This window comes from Excalfactoria chinensis, chromosome 17, assembly GCF_039878825.1.
Source record: "Excalfactoria chinensis isolate bCotChi1 chromosome 17, bCotChi1.hap2, whole genome shotgun sequence".
Lineage (NCBI taxonomy): Eukaryota > Metazoa > Chordata > Aves > Galliformes > Phasianidae > Excalfactoria > Excalfactoria chinensis.
Window position 1 is genome coordinate 4,279,298 of NC_092841.1, and position 15,140 is coordinate 4,294,437.

Sequence of the window (15,140 nt, forward strand, 5' to 3'; positions counted from 1 at the left end):
AGGGAGGCTTTCACTGCATAAAAGCCTTTAAATAACTTCTTTGAAACTTGATTCCATTCACCTGGCATATGCTATCTCAATATTTGACAAAGATATGGCAAAAATAATTTCCAGTTGAGGAAATTATGCCAAGACTCTTGCTCGGGAAAGCTGAGGGACTATTAATAATGTCTGCCTTGCTACAGTGCTCCAAAGCCACCTGCACGTTTGCTGTCTCTGTTTTCTACTTCTCATTCCTGACAGGACTGCTGTTAGGGGCTCTCTAAGGTTAACACTTACAGATCTTCCCCCTGTGCACGTGCTTTATTACACTTGGAATGCAGTCCTAGCTCAGCTCCTGCTGGTCTCCACCAGGAGCCACCATGGTTCATAGAGAGGTTCCTTGATCTGCAGAACCCACCAACTCTGCTTTCAAGTCAGTTATGCTTCCTACAATAACACAGGAATTCAGAGGTGAAGTATAGACACCGCATGGCATAACTTGAGGTGTCAGGCTACTCTCATTTCATTTTTTAAACAGACCGTTGCAATGCAAAATAAAGCTGGGCTGTAAGAGGCCTGCACCTTTCCCTTGCTGCAGTTGAGGCTTAAGTGAAGTGATCAAATTCAACTTCTTGCACAAGCTTTCTTTCCAAATATATAGTACTGCAAATTCTTCATCAGGGTTTGGAATAGAGGCGAGGCATAAAAATACCCTCACTGGGATGCATCCTCCTCCATGAATAGATCCTGTGAAGATTTAGCAGATTTTCATCCTTCTGTTCTGAGAACAGGGAAGGTAGAAGGAGCTATTTTCTGATATCTGTTGGTATTTGAGGCAATCCTCCATCTGTGCTGACTGTTCAGATTCTCACTCTGACAAGCACTAACGTGCTAACTCAGAACAGGCTATTTCAGTACAGCAAACAGAAATAATTGCAACACAACAGAACTGGACTTGAAGAACTCAGACCTTTATCAGGTGAAATATGCAATGGGAACTAGCTCCAGAAAGGACTTTTCTTCAAGTTTAAAGACAAACAGAAGAAACAGCCTGACTCTTCCTTGGGAGAAAGGGAAGCCACACCTGTGTCAATAATCTGTGGTATTTAGTACTGCAGGGAGTGAGGAGTCTGCTACAGCTTGTATGCCTGGCGGGGAGAAAGGAACTAGCATGTCCGAGGACGTGTCTCATCTTCCAAGCAGCTCACAGGCTGGACTGGAGCCAGCAGCTCTGAAGTAGGTAAGCCAGCTTCAAATGCTGTGATCTAACTCCCTCTTGGAGAAAGAAGACTGAAATACATGAGGGAAGAGACTGAAAAATAACCATACAATTTATAAGAAATAATCATTAGAAAGAAAATAAAGAATTGAAGATACTGAACATAACTTTGTTTGCTGTTGCAATTCACAAATGTCAGCCACATGGTTAAAAATGGGAACCTGGAAAGGCATCAGCTGCTTCAGTGTCTGAGCATTCATTTTTAGAGCAGAGAGGACAGGAGGAGAAGCTGAGTTAACTCTACACTCCCCCTAAAGGCTTTCCATGTGTAACGCTGCCGGCTCATCTTCCAGTCTTCCTGGTTGCCTCTACAGAACACTGGAAAAGAACGTGCCAAAATGAGGGAAAACGTGTAGAGCTAGAAGGGCAGACAGCACTCTGCACAAGTGTACTAGAAGAAAGATAGAGTACAGAGTGAGACCAGTCTGAAACTGCAGAGCTTATCACTTGCAGGCTGTACTCACAGGCAGATAAACGAGTGGGAAACAAACCACTGGAAAGCCAACCTGAACCTGAGCCCTGAAAGCTGCACAGAACACCAAGCACAGCCATGTGTAACACAAGGCCATTTTTAAAGCACTGCGGTTCTCCTGCCAGTCCTGTCTGTCAGAGCCCAAAATACTAAGCCTGATAGCACTAGAAAGCTCAAATAAGGGAAAGCAAGGGACAACATAAGCTTTTTTTAATCCTGATGAGACTTTAGCAGTACCTTTCTACAGCACAATTCTGCAGCCATTACATCCTACCAGATCCAACCACTGCAAGATCAATACACAGCTGCTCCAGCCACCAAGAGCACAGTTTTGGGGCAGAACAGCAGTTTTAACTGTTATTCTTCAGCCAAGTGACCTGTAACATTCTAAGCAGAATTTTTTGGATTCCTTCTCAGCAGCTCAAAGTACCAAGGGTTGGTATTTCCTCAACAACCTTCATCCTTTGCCACCACTACAGCAAACAACTCAAATTCATTTAGCTTTCTATTATAGATACCATTTTTCCCTAATGTTTTGTTTTGTTTGTTTTTTTCCTCCTTCCTTTTTCAGAATAAAATAATTACATAAGGTGAAAATTCTTCAGTACCTTCATGTATCTTTTGATAATCTGGCTAGACGAATGTATGCTGAATACATAAGAACTCACATGCCTTATCAAAATGTGAGTCAATCATCAGGACTACACTACTGCACAATCCCCCATTGACTTGTTCTTATCCCTCTAAGACTTTTACTTGAAATCAAGATAGTTTTGGCACCTAAACAGATAAATGACCAGGCAAGATACATTAAAAAACAAGCAAACAAAAAAACAACCAATCCACATTACAACTAAAAGCTCTACCTTAATACATACCTATGCATCATAACACAGGGAAGTTATTTCACAGGTTGACTGGACTGATAAGGGCTATACAGCTTTGATGGCTACCAAAAGGTGGTGCTTCAACATGCACAGAAACATAGCATACCTCTGAAAATGGGACACCTTTCTGCTCCCTCCCACATGGACTGTCTCTCAACAGAATACCACAAAGATGCAGGAGGACCCTTAAAACAAAACTAGAGAACATAACTTCTTCTGAAAGCTACTCCTTCCAAATAACTGCTACCATGTGTTAAGCATACACTTGCATAGGGAGTGTCAATATTTATCAGCGTTCCTGCACTGGCTAGTCCTGATAACAGAATCAAAGCTCAAGAGTTAATGATTCCCCCTGTGAAAACACCAGCAAGCCAAGCTGAAGGGCTGTGCCCCGTCCTCCTGCAGACTGTAATTCATCCAGACTTACAAAACCAAGCACAGAACCCTTCCAGTAAGACCTGAAGCACAAAGTCAGTACTTCAGTTCCATGTTCTTCTTCCTGCAGGGCTGGCCCCAGTAGCAAGCTCTGCAGCCTGGTTGGTATCTTGTTCCTGCATCAAGGCTGTAACCATAACCAGTTGCTGGCAAGAGCCCAAGCACCTGGCAGGCACTTTAACCCTCATCATTCCAAACCAATACTTCCAGCAGAACATCAAATTTCAGATATTGTCACAATGTCCTCTGTTTTGTACAAGCAGGGACTACTGAAGTGACTGTGGTTACTAACAGCATGCTGCTTCAGAGTCTGAGAATGTCCTTCTCAGCTAAATTCGGAGGAGCAATTCACTTCACCTAGCCTTGAATCTCTCACTTTCTGCGAGTCCCTGAAACACTTCAGTTACAGGACGCAAGAATTTTGACTTTGCTGCATAAAAAGGAGAAATTGTTTTGTTTTTTATTACAAACATACAGCATTCAGAACTGTCACACAAGTGTGCAGTAACAGAAAATCCTATGAGCTAAAAGCCTGCTGTGGAAGAACTCTTTCAGATGCCTGAGGAAGCCTAAATGTTCTCCTATACCTGGCACACCTCTTTTCCCAAGTAGATGTACAGAAATTTCCACTTGAGTGTCTGAGGGTAGACAGCAGTCTTATCTCAGTACTCTACCTTGCTAAGCTCATAGTGACTTCCTGCTCAGCAGAAAATATGTTTAAAAATATATATAAAAAATGAAACCTGCAGTTCCATCCAGGTTTTCTTACTGAAGATATAATTTCTTATTATTTCTTGTTCTCTAGTGAGGAACATGGGCTGTAAGGACAGACAGATGCGATGAGTCTTCAAGATCAAAAAGGGCAGAATCAAGATTACAAACCAGAGGTAAATATAAATACCATGTGGTGGAGTAGAAAAGTCTCCCCACTGCAACTGTGAGGCAGGCTATGAATTCCACTCTACCCACCATCACTTTACCACTACAATTGCCACTGCCAGTTCTTACACCATTCCCCACTATTAGTCCCTTTGATTTCTATCCAGAACTGACCACCAGCTGGAGTTTTTGTTTGTTACTATCCATGCAAAGAATGAAACCAAGGCACAGGATGCTCCAGCAATGAGGCAACTCCTGCAAACAACTTGGCTTGTCAATTGTCCTCCTCACTTATTCAAATAAGACAAAGTAGTTCATTCACCACATGTTCAGATGGGAAAACAATAGAAAAAGAATCTGAATGTATACTCAGAGCTTGAAAAGACTATGATTAACTAATCATTTGCAATGGTTTCATGCCACTCATGCATTTTAAAGGACTGGCTTTCTGCACACAGATTCAGACGCTGGGAACACCCTGGCCACATATAAAAGGCTCACATCATCTATTTAAGTATGTTTTCAGACCTGTGACATCTCATAGGAAGAATGAGAGCAAGAACAGCTACAGCTCTTAGCTGGGAAAAAAGAAATAAAGTTATCCAAAAGTGTCAGCTAGTTAATCAAGGGCTTCACTTCTTGCCACACTTTGAGAGTAAGAGTTGTAGTTAATCTAAATCCAAGTTCTCACATATACTGAAAGCTTAAAGCAATGAGGAAGGAACCAGGAGAACACTGCCACTTGGTGGAAAAGGGAGAGAAGAAACATTTTTTACTTCTACAAGTAAAAACTAGTTTTACATAGATGCTCAATTCCTGGCCACCATACCAAGTGAGTTTCTTTGTAGCACAGCTATGGCAACTCCATTCAGCATCCCATATTAGCTTCACAACATGAACACGCCTCATCCGGGCTGTCTTGCAGTATCACCTGTAGCAAAGGAGGCTGTGGCTTTTTTCCACTCACATTTAAGGACTGCTATTAAAGATGACAAAAGTCTAGAACTCCTGAAGTTCAGATCTGCCTCCCCAAAAACCTTCTCAAATCCTCCTCACTTTTTATGCTAGGATGAAAGGAATTGTGTTTTACTTTCTAACTGTGAAAGCCAAAAGCAACAATCAATTTTAGCAAGCTTTGTACAGCTGGTAACTTTATTATAAAGCAGAAAAATTAGTCTACTCATGCTAAAGTATATAGTCTGAATATGCTTTTCTCTAACACTCCAGTTCAACCTACCTGTTTTGCCATTAACCACTTGGAATGTTGTAACCTGAACTCCCTGTTTCCACTTAGGTATGCCTGTGCTGAATGAGAACATTCCAAATCCAAGAAGCAGAGGAAAGATGCCCATTCTATTATTGTCATTTTTTACAATCCACTAGCAGGTTCCTTTACCTTCATAAGTTTGCTCATTATGTAAAAGGGTTTTAATGTAATTGGGAAACCAATTTATATAGCAATATATACAGAAACTGAACAGGCAACTTATGTATTACCATAATCTATAGCAATTTTCAGTTGCAGACAGGGGTCATGCTGAGACTCTTTTTCTCCCTGAATCCAGGTCTCACTGCATTTGTATTTCAATCAAACTTCCTTTCACCACACAATTTTCTAGCAGGTATAACTGTTAACTGTAAAACCTGGAAATGTTTCTCTTTAAACCTAGAAGAATTCCTATCTCAACACTTCAGCTCTTGTCTGAGTTCCTACAGCAGAGTCTACCACTTTAAACTCATACAAGCATCGTAGAAATTGGCAGAAAGTGCTGCTTCAAAGCTGCAAGCTAGTTCAAGTGCTCTATAGAATTTCAGCTTACAGCATGGCCTTCTGCTTTCCTAAGTAGAGCTTCGAGATTGCCTGCATCATTCAAAAACCTTCCGGATAAAATTAAGGTCTTTGAAATTGTCATTCATTCAGTATCCTATTAAAGACAGCTATTATCTCATGATACTTGTTTTTTTTAAACACCATCTTGACAAAACGGTTTCATTTAGGACAGAAAGAGCTGGACACAACAGAATTGATATTGACATGTTTTATGACCTTTAGGAACATACGTCCATTTACTCATTAAGTGGTTCTAACTACAGCTTTTCATATAATGCTGGTCAGAAATAAGAGAATTCCGCACTTAACACCACACCTCCCCGATCACTGAAGAACAGGCAAGATGCTGTCACAAAACACACCTCCGATCTAACTCACAAGACTGCAGTTCTTCAATACAGATCTTGACCATCATTAACCCCTAGCTTAACTAGTTCAATCATTTTGGCAGAAGCCAGAATTAAAGTCAAAAATCACATTACAGCTACAAAAAGAAAGTACAAAGCTAGCTACAGAAGATCAAAAATGAACACCAAAGCCATGCTGTTAAGACTTATTCCTCTTGTACTGAGCTTTTCCCCCCCACCACCATGCCACACTTCCAAATACCTTTAGGTCACCAGCCTCAGGTTTTTCAGTCTCTGAATCGTCATCTTCCTACAAGACAAGAATTTACAGGATTAAGCTTAAAGAGAAGGCTTGGAAAGTAACTGCACTTACAGCACAGGGCTTGTGTTCAGCAGCCCTGCAGTACTCCAAGACCCTTCTAATGGAAGTTACTTTTGCCCCACCCACTCATGACCAGCAAACAAGCCCTACAGTTAAGGGAAAAAAAAAAAGACTAATTCTGTTAGGAGTTTGTTGCCTTTTTAGGGTAAAAGCATAATTCATTAGCAAATGCCTTCCACAAAAGTCACGTGGCTCCTCAATGTTCAGAGCTAGACAATAAGAAGCAACAGAGCTAGAAAGGAAAACACTTGTCATTTGATAATTCTGTCTTTTCTGCTTGGCAGGTGGGGGCTTCTCTTGCACTCACCCCTGCTTAGCAGGGCTCACAGCAAAAGCAAAGGCCTATTGTACTTCCAAGAGTACACCAGCAGCACATGGAAGACACACAACCTGCCCACCACCCAAGCAAACATGCAGGCTTTGTAAGGATCTGCCATAGTGCCAAGTTTGAAAGACTCGGTGATGCTTGTTGACACCACATCTTTTCTTACTTGCACAGTGTCTCATTTACTGATGACATGAACTTCCATAGAAAGGAACAACCCAATAATTTCTGTTTTAGATAACAGATACCATCTAGTTTTCATCTCTACCCAGATATAAGAAAACAACTGGCAAATTTTTACCTAGAGAGCTTAAAATACCAGATATACAAAATTCACATAAGAAGTAAGCAATTTTAATCTGAAACTGGTAGATAAACCTACTGTTCCATTGCCCAGTGGGTTACTGTTTCACTGGGGATCCTAGAGTTATGTATGTACATACATACTCTGGGTTCAAAGAAAGTAGAGGAGCAGAAAAAAAACCCAAAAAACAGTTTTCATGCTCACACAATTCAAAGCAATTTTTCCTCTGAAATTCACTAGTCCGTTTCAGCTTTGGCCCCAAAATAGTAACTTGGTATTTCAAAAAGAAAAATAAACAGATTACGTGCAACTGATAGGAAGGGTTCACGTGAAGCACACACTCAAGTTCTGGCAAGGCAAGCTACAGAACGATTACCCAGTAACACTAAAGTTTTAGTTGCAGGAATTAACATGCATATTCCACAGAAGTCAGACACCAAACCCTTTCTTCACTTCAACTATTCTCCAGCTTGCCTTCCTAAAATATACCCGTATGCCAATAACTCAGTTTTAGCAATCTAGTTATACAGTTATTGTTATCGAACTTAAGAAGAACCACAGTACCAAGTTACTTGGTACTCAATCGCAAGTGAGATTCCCCTCCGAGCTCCCACCCATATCCAAAGAGAAGTGAATTTCAAAATAAGCAACAATAGGTTCAATCGTTCATGAGATGAACACTTAACTGAAATAGCTCCAAAAACCTTCTAACCTAGCAGGGAACATCTCTGAAACAACAAGAAAAGATTACTGAAACTTCCTTTGAAGAGAAAAAACAAACAGCAGATAAGGCACATCATATAAGCACAGGGTTATTCTGTTAAAGACCAATGATAACCTGAATCCAACTTGTATTGCTTCCCAAAAGTAGCTCATAACCAATAACTGCCTACACTACACTCCATCAAGGAATCCCTTGAGTCTAGTTAAAGAAAATATGCTGCTGCCTTGAAACAAGACTAAAGATAAAGCACCCTAATTAATCCCTATAGATCAGTACAGTAACTGAAAACACACACAAGATGTGCTAGCTAAACACTGGAATGATTTCACCAATTGCCATTTCTTGCATAGCGCCTTGAATTTCGCAGACGATGGATGCTTAAAATCTACACTGATGGATATGCAATATAGGCTACCCCGTTTTACATACTTAGTTGTTGAGGAACATCTACATCACACCTACCACCTTTAAAATAAAGACTCTTTCAGTGAGATCTCTATAAGCTCTGGATATGAAGAGAAGAATGACTAACACAGTAAAGAAACGTTATGACTTCATTTAGCCAGGTGTGAATGCTATTGCTCACATTTACTCCAGTCAGTAACAGAAAAAAACAAATAGGAAAAGAGACAAATTTCTTTGCTAATTGGGGAAGCAGATGGTCAGAACAGTGAGGGTCACATAAGAGTATGATCTAATGCACACAAAGTAGATTTCAGTAAGGGGAAGCTGTAGCAACACAGTCCAATTTCCTTCACATACTAAATTGCCAAAAGAATAGAGTCAAGACAATACAGAGTGCTGCAAAAGGCTGATAAAAGAAAAAGGAGACACGAACCTCCCCCCACCTCAAGACTTATTGCTTTGCTCCTACAGACACATCAGAAGTATGTGCAGAAAACTACATGAGCCATCTTGAAGTGCATCAATTGTCTCAGTATTTATGTGATATTTATGTGGTATTATATACATGCCATGAACCTGTGACAAACAAAAGCCACTCAAATCTAGACAAGACACAGCTACATCAAGTTAACTTGATGTAATGAGTTACACATTGAAGAATAATTGAAGACATGACACAACTTCATTCTTTTCAGTTTTCCAGCTGCCAACACGACAGCAGTTTTGTCCCATAGCATTCTCATACATGCTAACAATGCTTAAGGAATAGTGTACAATCACAGTGACAAGTTTCTTCCCCATCAAAGAGTCAAACAGCACCAACAGAGTCAGTAACAAGCAACAAGGTCTGCACCAAACTGCCATTGGGCTCCAAGGCAGGTGCCTTCCATTTGATAATAAAGTGCATTACAACACTTGGGAAGTGCTGAAACCTGCACCAGGAGTCCGTGCCTCCAGGTTCCAGCTCAGGGTGCCACTCAGGAGCAAAAGGCTTCGCAACGCGTGGCTGCGAGCAAGGCAAGCCCCAGGAACTGCCAGATACTTACTGACTGCCTGCTGTTCTCATCGTCCTCCTCTTCATACCCCTCCTCATCCCCATCCAGGCGGCTGAAATCATCCTCTCCATACCCAACGGAGACGAGCCCTCCTTTTTCTCCTAAAGCAGAAGAGGAGAAAAACAGAAAGAAAACAATGAGAAAGGAGGGATAAGAACGAGCGGGGCCTTCCCTTCTCTGATAGGAAGGCGGCGGGAGGGCTCCAGGGCAGCCCGCTGCTTTCCCCAGGCTCCTCCCCGCCCTCACCCGTAGCCGTTCCCCCATCGCTTCCTGCCGTTCCGGTCTCGCTATCCGACTCCGGGTCCGAATCCTCGGCATAAACCGCCAAAGAAGACAGGACGCTCCGCTTCGCCGCCGCCATCTTCTGCTTCAGCCGGGCGCGCTTCCGTCGCACGGAAATGACATCAGAGCAGTCGCCATAGTAACGCAGCTCTCCTCCTTCCGCTTTAAACGGGCGCTGATCAACAGGGGAAGCGTCGATGCTGGCACGCTGCGGGGCGGGCAGAACTCTCGGTGAAGACATTCTGTAGGATGAAATAAAAGGTCAGAGATGAGACGGGAATCTTTTTTATTGGGAGTGATTTGCTTTTTAGATTTTAAGACGGGGGTTGGCCCTTTAAGAGCGGCTTCTGACGTCATCACCCGGCGCCACAACGGCGCCTGGCTGGACCCTGAGGAAGAGTAGAGAGTGGGGGCCGGGGTGCGGAGAGGTTCGGCTGGGGAAGGGGTGGAAGGATGCGGCCCGTGCGCGTGGTGAGGGGGAGCTGTGAGGGGCTGGTAGCGGGAAGGTGCTCCGAGACCCACAACTGACCCCGGCCTCTGCCCCTCATGGAGATCCCGCTGCTCTGAGGGAGCTGATCCCACAGGGAATGAGACTGAGGGGCAGCGAGGGGGTCCCACAGAGGGGGTGGGATCTTGTCAGGGCGGGAGCTCAGCTCAGACGGGGGGACTCAGTATCAGTTCCTCCATCCGCAGCTTCTCCGAGATGAGCAGCACGGCAGCCCCGGGCCTGCAGGGCAGGGTCCGGAAAACTCTGGGAAAGGTCTTCGGGTTTGAGTCCTTCAAGACTTCCCTGCAGGAAAATGCAACCATGGCTGTGGTGAGAGGTGAGGCTCAGCGTCTGAAAGCTCTGCAGCAGCTGGATCTGAGGAGACACTGACCGCCAGCCCTCTGAGCTCTCCTCAGCCTCCTCTGCTCAGAGATCACTTCAGTAGTATGGGAATGCAAGCATGTGTTGCAAACGATGTTTTCTGAGCATGGCTTTGCTCTACCTGTTCTCCCATGTATTTATTTTGTAAGAACACCATTGCATCGATCAGAAATAGCATTCAATCTTAATGTTTCCAGCATCTCCATTAGAGGCATCCGCTAGCATGTTTGTGGTCAGATGAGGTTGAAACTTTTCTACAACCTCTATTCTCTGAATGATGCGGACATTATCAGAAACACACAGCTGTGCTGAAGTTAACCTATCCACCAACATTGGTTGGACAGGCAGCTCTCTCCCAAACACTGCTGACCATCTGCTCTCCTTGCAGGTAATGCAAATCAGAATAGCGTAAAATTCAGCATGCAGGATGTGGTTACAGTCTTCATCTGTCACCAGCAGATGTGCTACTGATAATAGATTGGCTGAAAGTAGCGTTCTGTCAGGTGGCTGTTTTTCCATGTTAAAACTGTATGCCTTGGCATCTTCCTGACTTGAAGTGGGTACTCCTTAGCATGGTGACAGTTACTAACTGAATAATGTAATCTGTTTGGTTGAGATTTAATTTTTGGGATAAGCTTTGGAAGGATGCGATAAAAGTCTCTTGTGAGACTGGTTGTTTGGCAACTGGAGGTTTGTGAGGTGAGTGGAAGCAGCTAATCTGTAAGAGAATCAGCATTAATCTGGAATAGTTGGTTTCTGTGCATCTTCTGGTATTTGCGAAAGGCTATTCCTTAATGTTCACAAAGTGATCAGAGATTCCTCGAAGGAAATCATTGCAGGCATGCAAAGATTTATCCTTATAGAACCCAAAGTGTATTTTGTTGGTATGTTCTGTGGTACATGCACAGATTTGCTGTTTCTCACAGATTACATGCCTTTGTGCTCATCCCTCCAGACAGAGCCCTGGGAACTCACCACCACTCAATAGCCTTGAGCTTTGTTCTGTTGTCTTTGCAGGGGAGAAGGATGTCTTTGTATGCATGCCCACAGGGGCAGGGAAATCCTTGTGCTACCAGCTTCCTGCAGTTCTGGCAGTGGGCATCACCATTGTCATTTCACCTCTGATTGCACTGATTCAGGTAACTGTCTCCTGTTAGCTGTGGAAAAGCAGTCAGTGAAGGGGGTCAGGTGACTCTGGAGGCACATCTGTCTCTCTCTTTTCTGTCCACAAGGCTTTGCTGTTACCCTGCTTCTATATTCTTGTCTTGTACATCCCGTGTTCATCTAGACGTATCTGAATGTGATGCCATTTTCTTCCTGATTTTCAAGACATGATTCTTGTTCACACTCACTTCTGTTACAGTGGTGATTCACACCAGCCCTTGTGTTTCATCATATCTCAGCCAGCTTTATAAAGTCCTTTGGTTATTTTGGAATGAAATGTGCTGTTTTTGTATAGAAGCGTTATTCATTTTCCATCCATGACAACTTGGTAGGGTAAATTTTGAGACATGTTGGTGGTCGTATCAGCTCACTGTGGCTATGACTGAGTATTCTGCATAGCTCTATGCTGATATTCCTTAGTAGCAAATTGACCATTTAAAATGAATGGATGCTGAAAAAAGGAGTTGCATCTTAAGAGCTGAGCAGATATATTGACTGCTAATGGTAATGGCATCTGGAGTTGAAATAGTAAATAGCTGCACTATGATTATCCTGAGGCTTGGTGAAAGCTGGGGCCTCGTGAATCTTGCCAGTAGACTTCCACAGTGATGGAGACTTTCTTTAATGCTATTTCCTTCTCATTTTATTTTCAATTATGTGTTCACTTCAGGACCAAGTGGATCATTTGCTGGCTCTGAAGATCAAAGCCTGCTCTCTGAACTCTAAGCTTTCTGCCCAGGAAAAGAAGACTATTCTGGCTGACTTAGCAAGTGAGAAGCCTCAGATAAAGCTTCTCTACATCACCCCAGAGATGGCAGCTGCCTCATCCTTCCAGCCTACACTCAACTCCCTAGTGTCTCGGAATCTCCTGTCCTACCTAATAATTGATGAAGCTCATTGTGTCTCCCAGTGGGGACATGATTTCCGACCAGACTACCTACGGCTGGGCACCTTGCGTACTCGCATACCCAATACACCATGTGTTGCTTTGACTGCCACTGCCACCAAGCAAGTCCAGGAGGATATTGTGACAGCACTTAAGCTAAAGCAGCCACTTGCCACCTTTAAGACTCCTTGCTTCAGATCTAACTTGTTCTATGATGTGCAATTCAAAGAGCTCTTGACTGATCCTTATGCCAACTTGAAGGACTTCTGTCTGAAGGCACTGGAAGTGAAGAACACCACTGGGGTAGGTTTTTCATTTGAGGAGGAAGGCTAGGCTGAACAAAATCTTCCTTAGTGGTCAATGATTGGTAATTAGAATGGCCCTAACAAGTGTGTGCCAGGAAAGGAGGAAGGAACACCTAGAAGGAAAGTGCTCGTTTGTTTTTTAGTTCCTCTAAAACACATAGAATATGGAACCACATCTTTTTCAAATGCAGATGTCTTCAGAAAGGGGTTAATCTAAAAGAAAATGTATTAGGAGTATGCAAATAGTATTTCTGTCTTTGTTTTTGCATGTCCCAGGCAGTTAATGCATTATAGTGTTCTTTCAGTGTGGCAATGATGAAATGCAACAAGGACAAACAGCAGCACTTGAGGTGTTGTATTGAATTTCTTGCTCTAACACCAGTTCCCAAAATAACTTGGCAAGTAAGTCAGTCTCTGCACCTTAGTTTATCTGTAATGTGGAGGGATACTGCTTCTTGCATTGTATCCTCTGAGAGAGGTTGGGGGACCACATTTGTTCAGCGTTTTTTAGTCCTTGTAGGACTTGTAAGGAAGTTTTCCTTAAATCTAATTTACTTTTGAGCCACAACTATATCTTTAAGTTGCTGTGGAACCAGCTTGGAGATGAGATGAGCATTAGGCATCCCTCCATTTCCTCTGCATTGATGACTGCAGTTTTGTTGATTGACTTCAGCCAGCATCACAGACTTTCTCTCCTGTATGCCCAGGTGTACTCTGGCTGTGGCATTGTGTACTGCAGGATGAGAGATGTGTGTGACCAGCTGGCTATTGAGTTGAGCTACCGAGGAGTGAAAGCCAAGGCGTATCATGCAGGTACTGAAATCTGCATCTCTTAGCAGCTGGTAGAACTGCACTGTACCACATTTAAGGCCTGGGTGGGATTACCTAGAGATTAGCTTTCTTGGCATGGGCTGCAATGCATGTAATGGTTATGCATTGGATCTTTGAGGTAAATATGGGTCACAGAGCAGAATGGCATTCTCTCCACTTCTGAGCTGTTGGTTTTGTTGGATTTTGCATGGCCTAAATATAACTGCACTCCACCCAAGAATGTTCCAGATTTTTCTCTTTGGAATAGAAACAGCTGCTGCTGACTTCTGCTTGATCCCAGGCCAGTTTAAACATGGACAGAGAAGAGTTTGTATGTTGGTTTGTTTTCAGTTGAGGGGGTTGCAATGGAGGAATGTGAGTGGGGGGGGACACAAAATACTTCTTCCTTTTTTTGTTTTATTTTGCTTCCTTCCATCTTTTTCTATTTCCAGGGCTCAAAGCAGCTGACAGGACTTCAGTCCAGAATGAATGGATGGAAGAGAAGATCCCAGTTATTGTCGCAACCATCAGTTTTGGAATGGGAGTAGACAAAGCAAATGTCAGGTGTGTGAAGCTGAGTGTTGTGCTCCATCAGAATCTGAAAACTGAGCAGGAGGAAGGGAAAACCTCTGTGTCTATTACCTGGTACATCTGACTCAAACACTTGAAGACTTGCTGAAACTCATAAAAATGTAGCTGGAAGTTTTCTTAGAAGCCTTGCAATAACCTACATGGATCTGATCTTTACTCAGAATCCACATAAAGCAATTACTCTGAATGCTGTAGGAGAGTGACAAGACATCATTGAGACTATCCCATCCATTCTCAACTGTGCCTTCATCTACAAATAAGTTTGGTGAGGTAGAATTTCCCTCACAGACTTCATTGTCAAAATGTCTTTTTAAAATCAAGTGTTTTGAATTCCACTTCAGAGAATGAATAGAGCTCTTTAAAGTCCCCTGTTTTATGGTAAAATATTACAGACTCCTTAAATCAGTGTCCTTATTTTTGCTCTTCACAGCTGTGCCATTATGTTTGGATATTCACGTGCCCTTTTTCTTCCATCCATTTTGAGTGGCATCCTGCTCACTTGTTCACATGCATTGGGTTACATAGCTCCGTTGCTTTCCTTGTGTCTTGTGTTAATACTTCTATGTGCAGAATCCCTTACTCTGCTCAGTTCTCTGTCTTACATGCTTTTGCTGCCTTATTATTTACTCTGTTATTAATATCCATGAACACATTTGTGCGTGCCCTGAGTTGAGAAAGCTGCAGCCTTGTGTTTCCCCTTTGTCTTATCACATGCAGGTTTGTTGCTCATTGGAACATTGCCAAGTCAATGGCAGGGTATTACCAGGAGTCTGGCAGAGCTGGGCGAGATGGGAAACCCTCCTGCTGCCGCCTCTATTACTCTAGGAATGACCGGGATCAAGTTAGCTTCCTGATTAAGAAGGAGCTGTCTAAAATCCAGGTAAGCTTGGCAGGACAGTATCCACCTGATCCACCTAAATAGACAAA

General features: G+C 42.9%; 2 protein-coding genes across 9 annotated transcripts in view; one reads left to right on the plus strand and one right to left on the minus strand.

Annotated features, from left to right (window-relative positions):
- Positions 1-9,844, minus strand: part of SAP30BP (SAP30 binding protein) — a 28,523-nt gene extending 18,679 nt beyond the window's left edge. Inside the window, exons 1-3 of one of the 2 annotated variants that reach the window (XM_072351787.1) lie at positions 9,554-9,844; positions 9,299-9,408; positions 6,375-6,422 (exon numbers count right to left, since the gene is read on the minus strand). In XM_072351787.1, coding sequence (XP_072207888.1) covers positions 6,375-6,422; positions 9,299-9,408; positions 9,554-9,830 — 435 coding nt within the window. In that variant the 5' untranslated portion in view covers positions 9,831-9,844. The remainder of the gene's footprint in view (positions 1-6,374; positions 6,423-9,298; positions 9,409-9,553) is intronic. The other variant, XM_072351788.1, reaches the window with a different exon arrangement.
- The window catches only part of RECQL5 (RecQ like helicase 5), a 34,161-nt gene continuing 28,748 nt past the window's right edge, over positions 9,728-15,140 (plus strand). For 4 of the 7 annotated variants that reach the window (XM_072351779.1, XM_072351783.1, XM_072351784.1 and 1 more), the window contains exons 1-7: positions 9,939-10,017; positions 10,283-10,413; positions 11,475-11,596; positions 12,292-12,810; positions 13,520-13,625; positions 14,075-14,186; positions 14,931-15,093. In XM_072351779.1, coding sequence (XP_072207880.1) covers positions 10,293-10,413; positions 11,475-11,596; positions 12,292-12,810; positions 13,520-13,625; positions 14,075-14,186; positions 14,931-15,093 — 1,143 coding nt within the window. In that variant the 5' untranslated portion in view covers positions 9,939-10,017; positions 10,283-10,292. Of the gene's footprint in view, positions 9,851-9,938; positions 10,061-10,282; positions 10,414-11,474; positions 11,597-12,291; positions 12,811-13,519; positions 13,626-14,074; positions 14,187-14,930; positions 15,094-15,140 lie in introns of those variants that run through there. The other 3 variants (XM_072351780.1, XM_072351782.1, XM_072351781.1) reach the window with 3 other exon arrangements.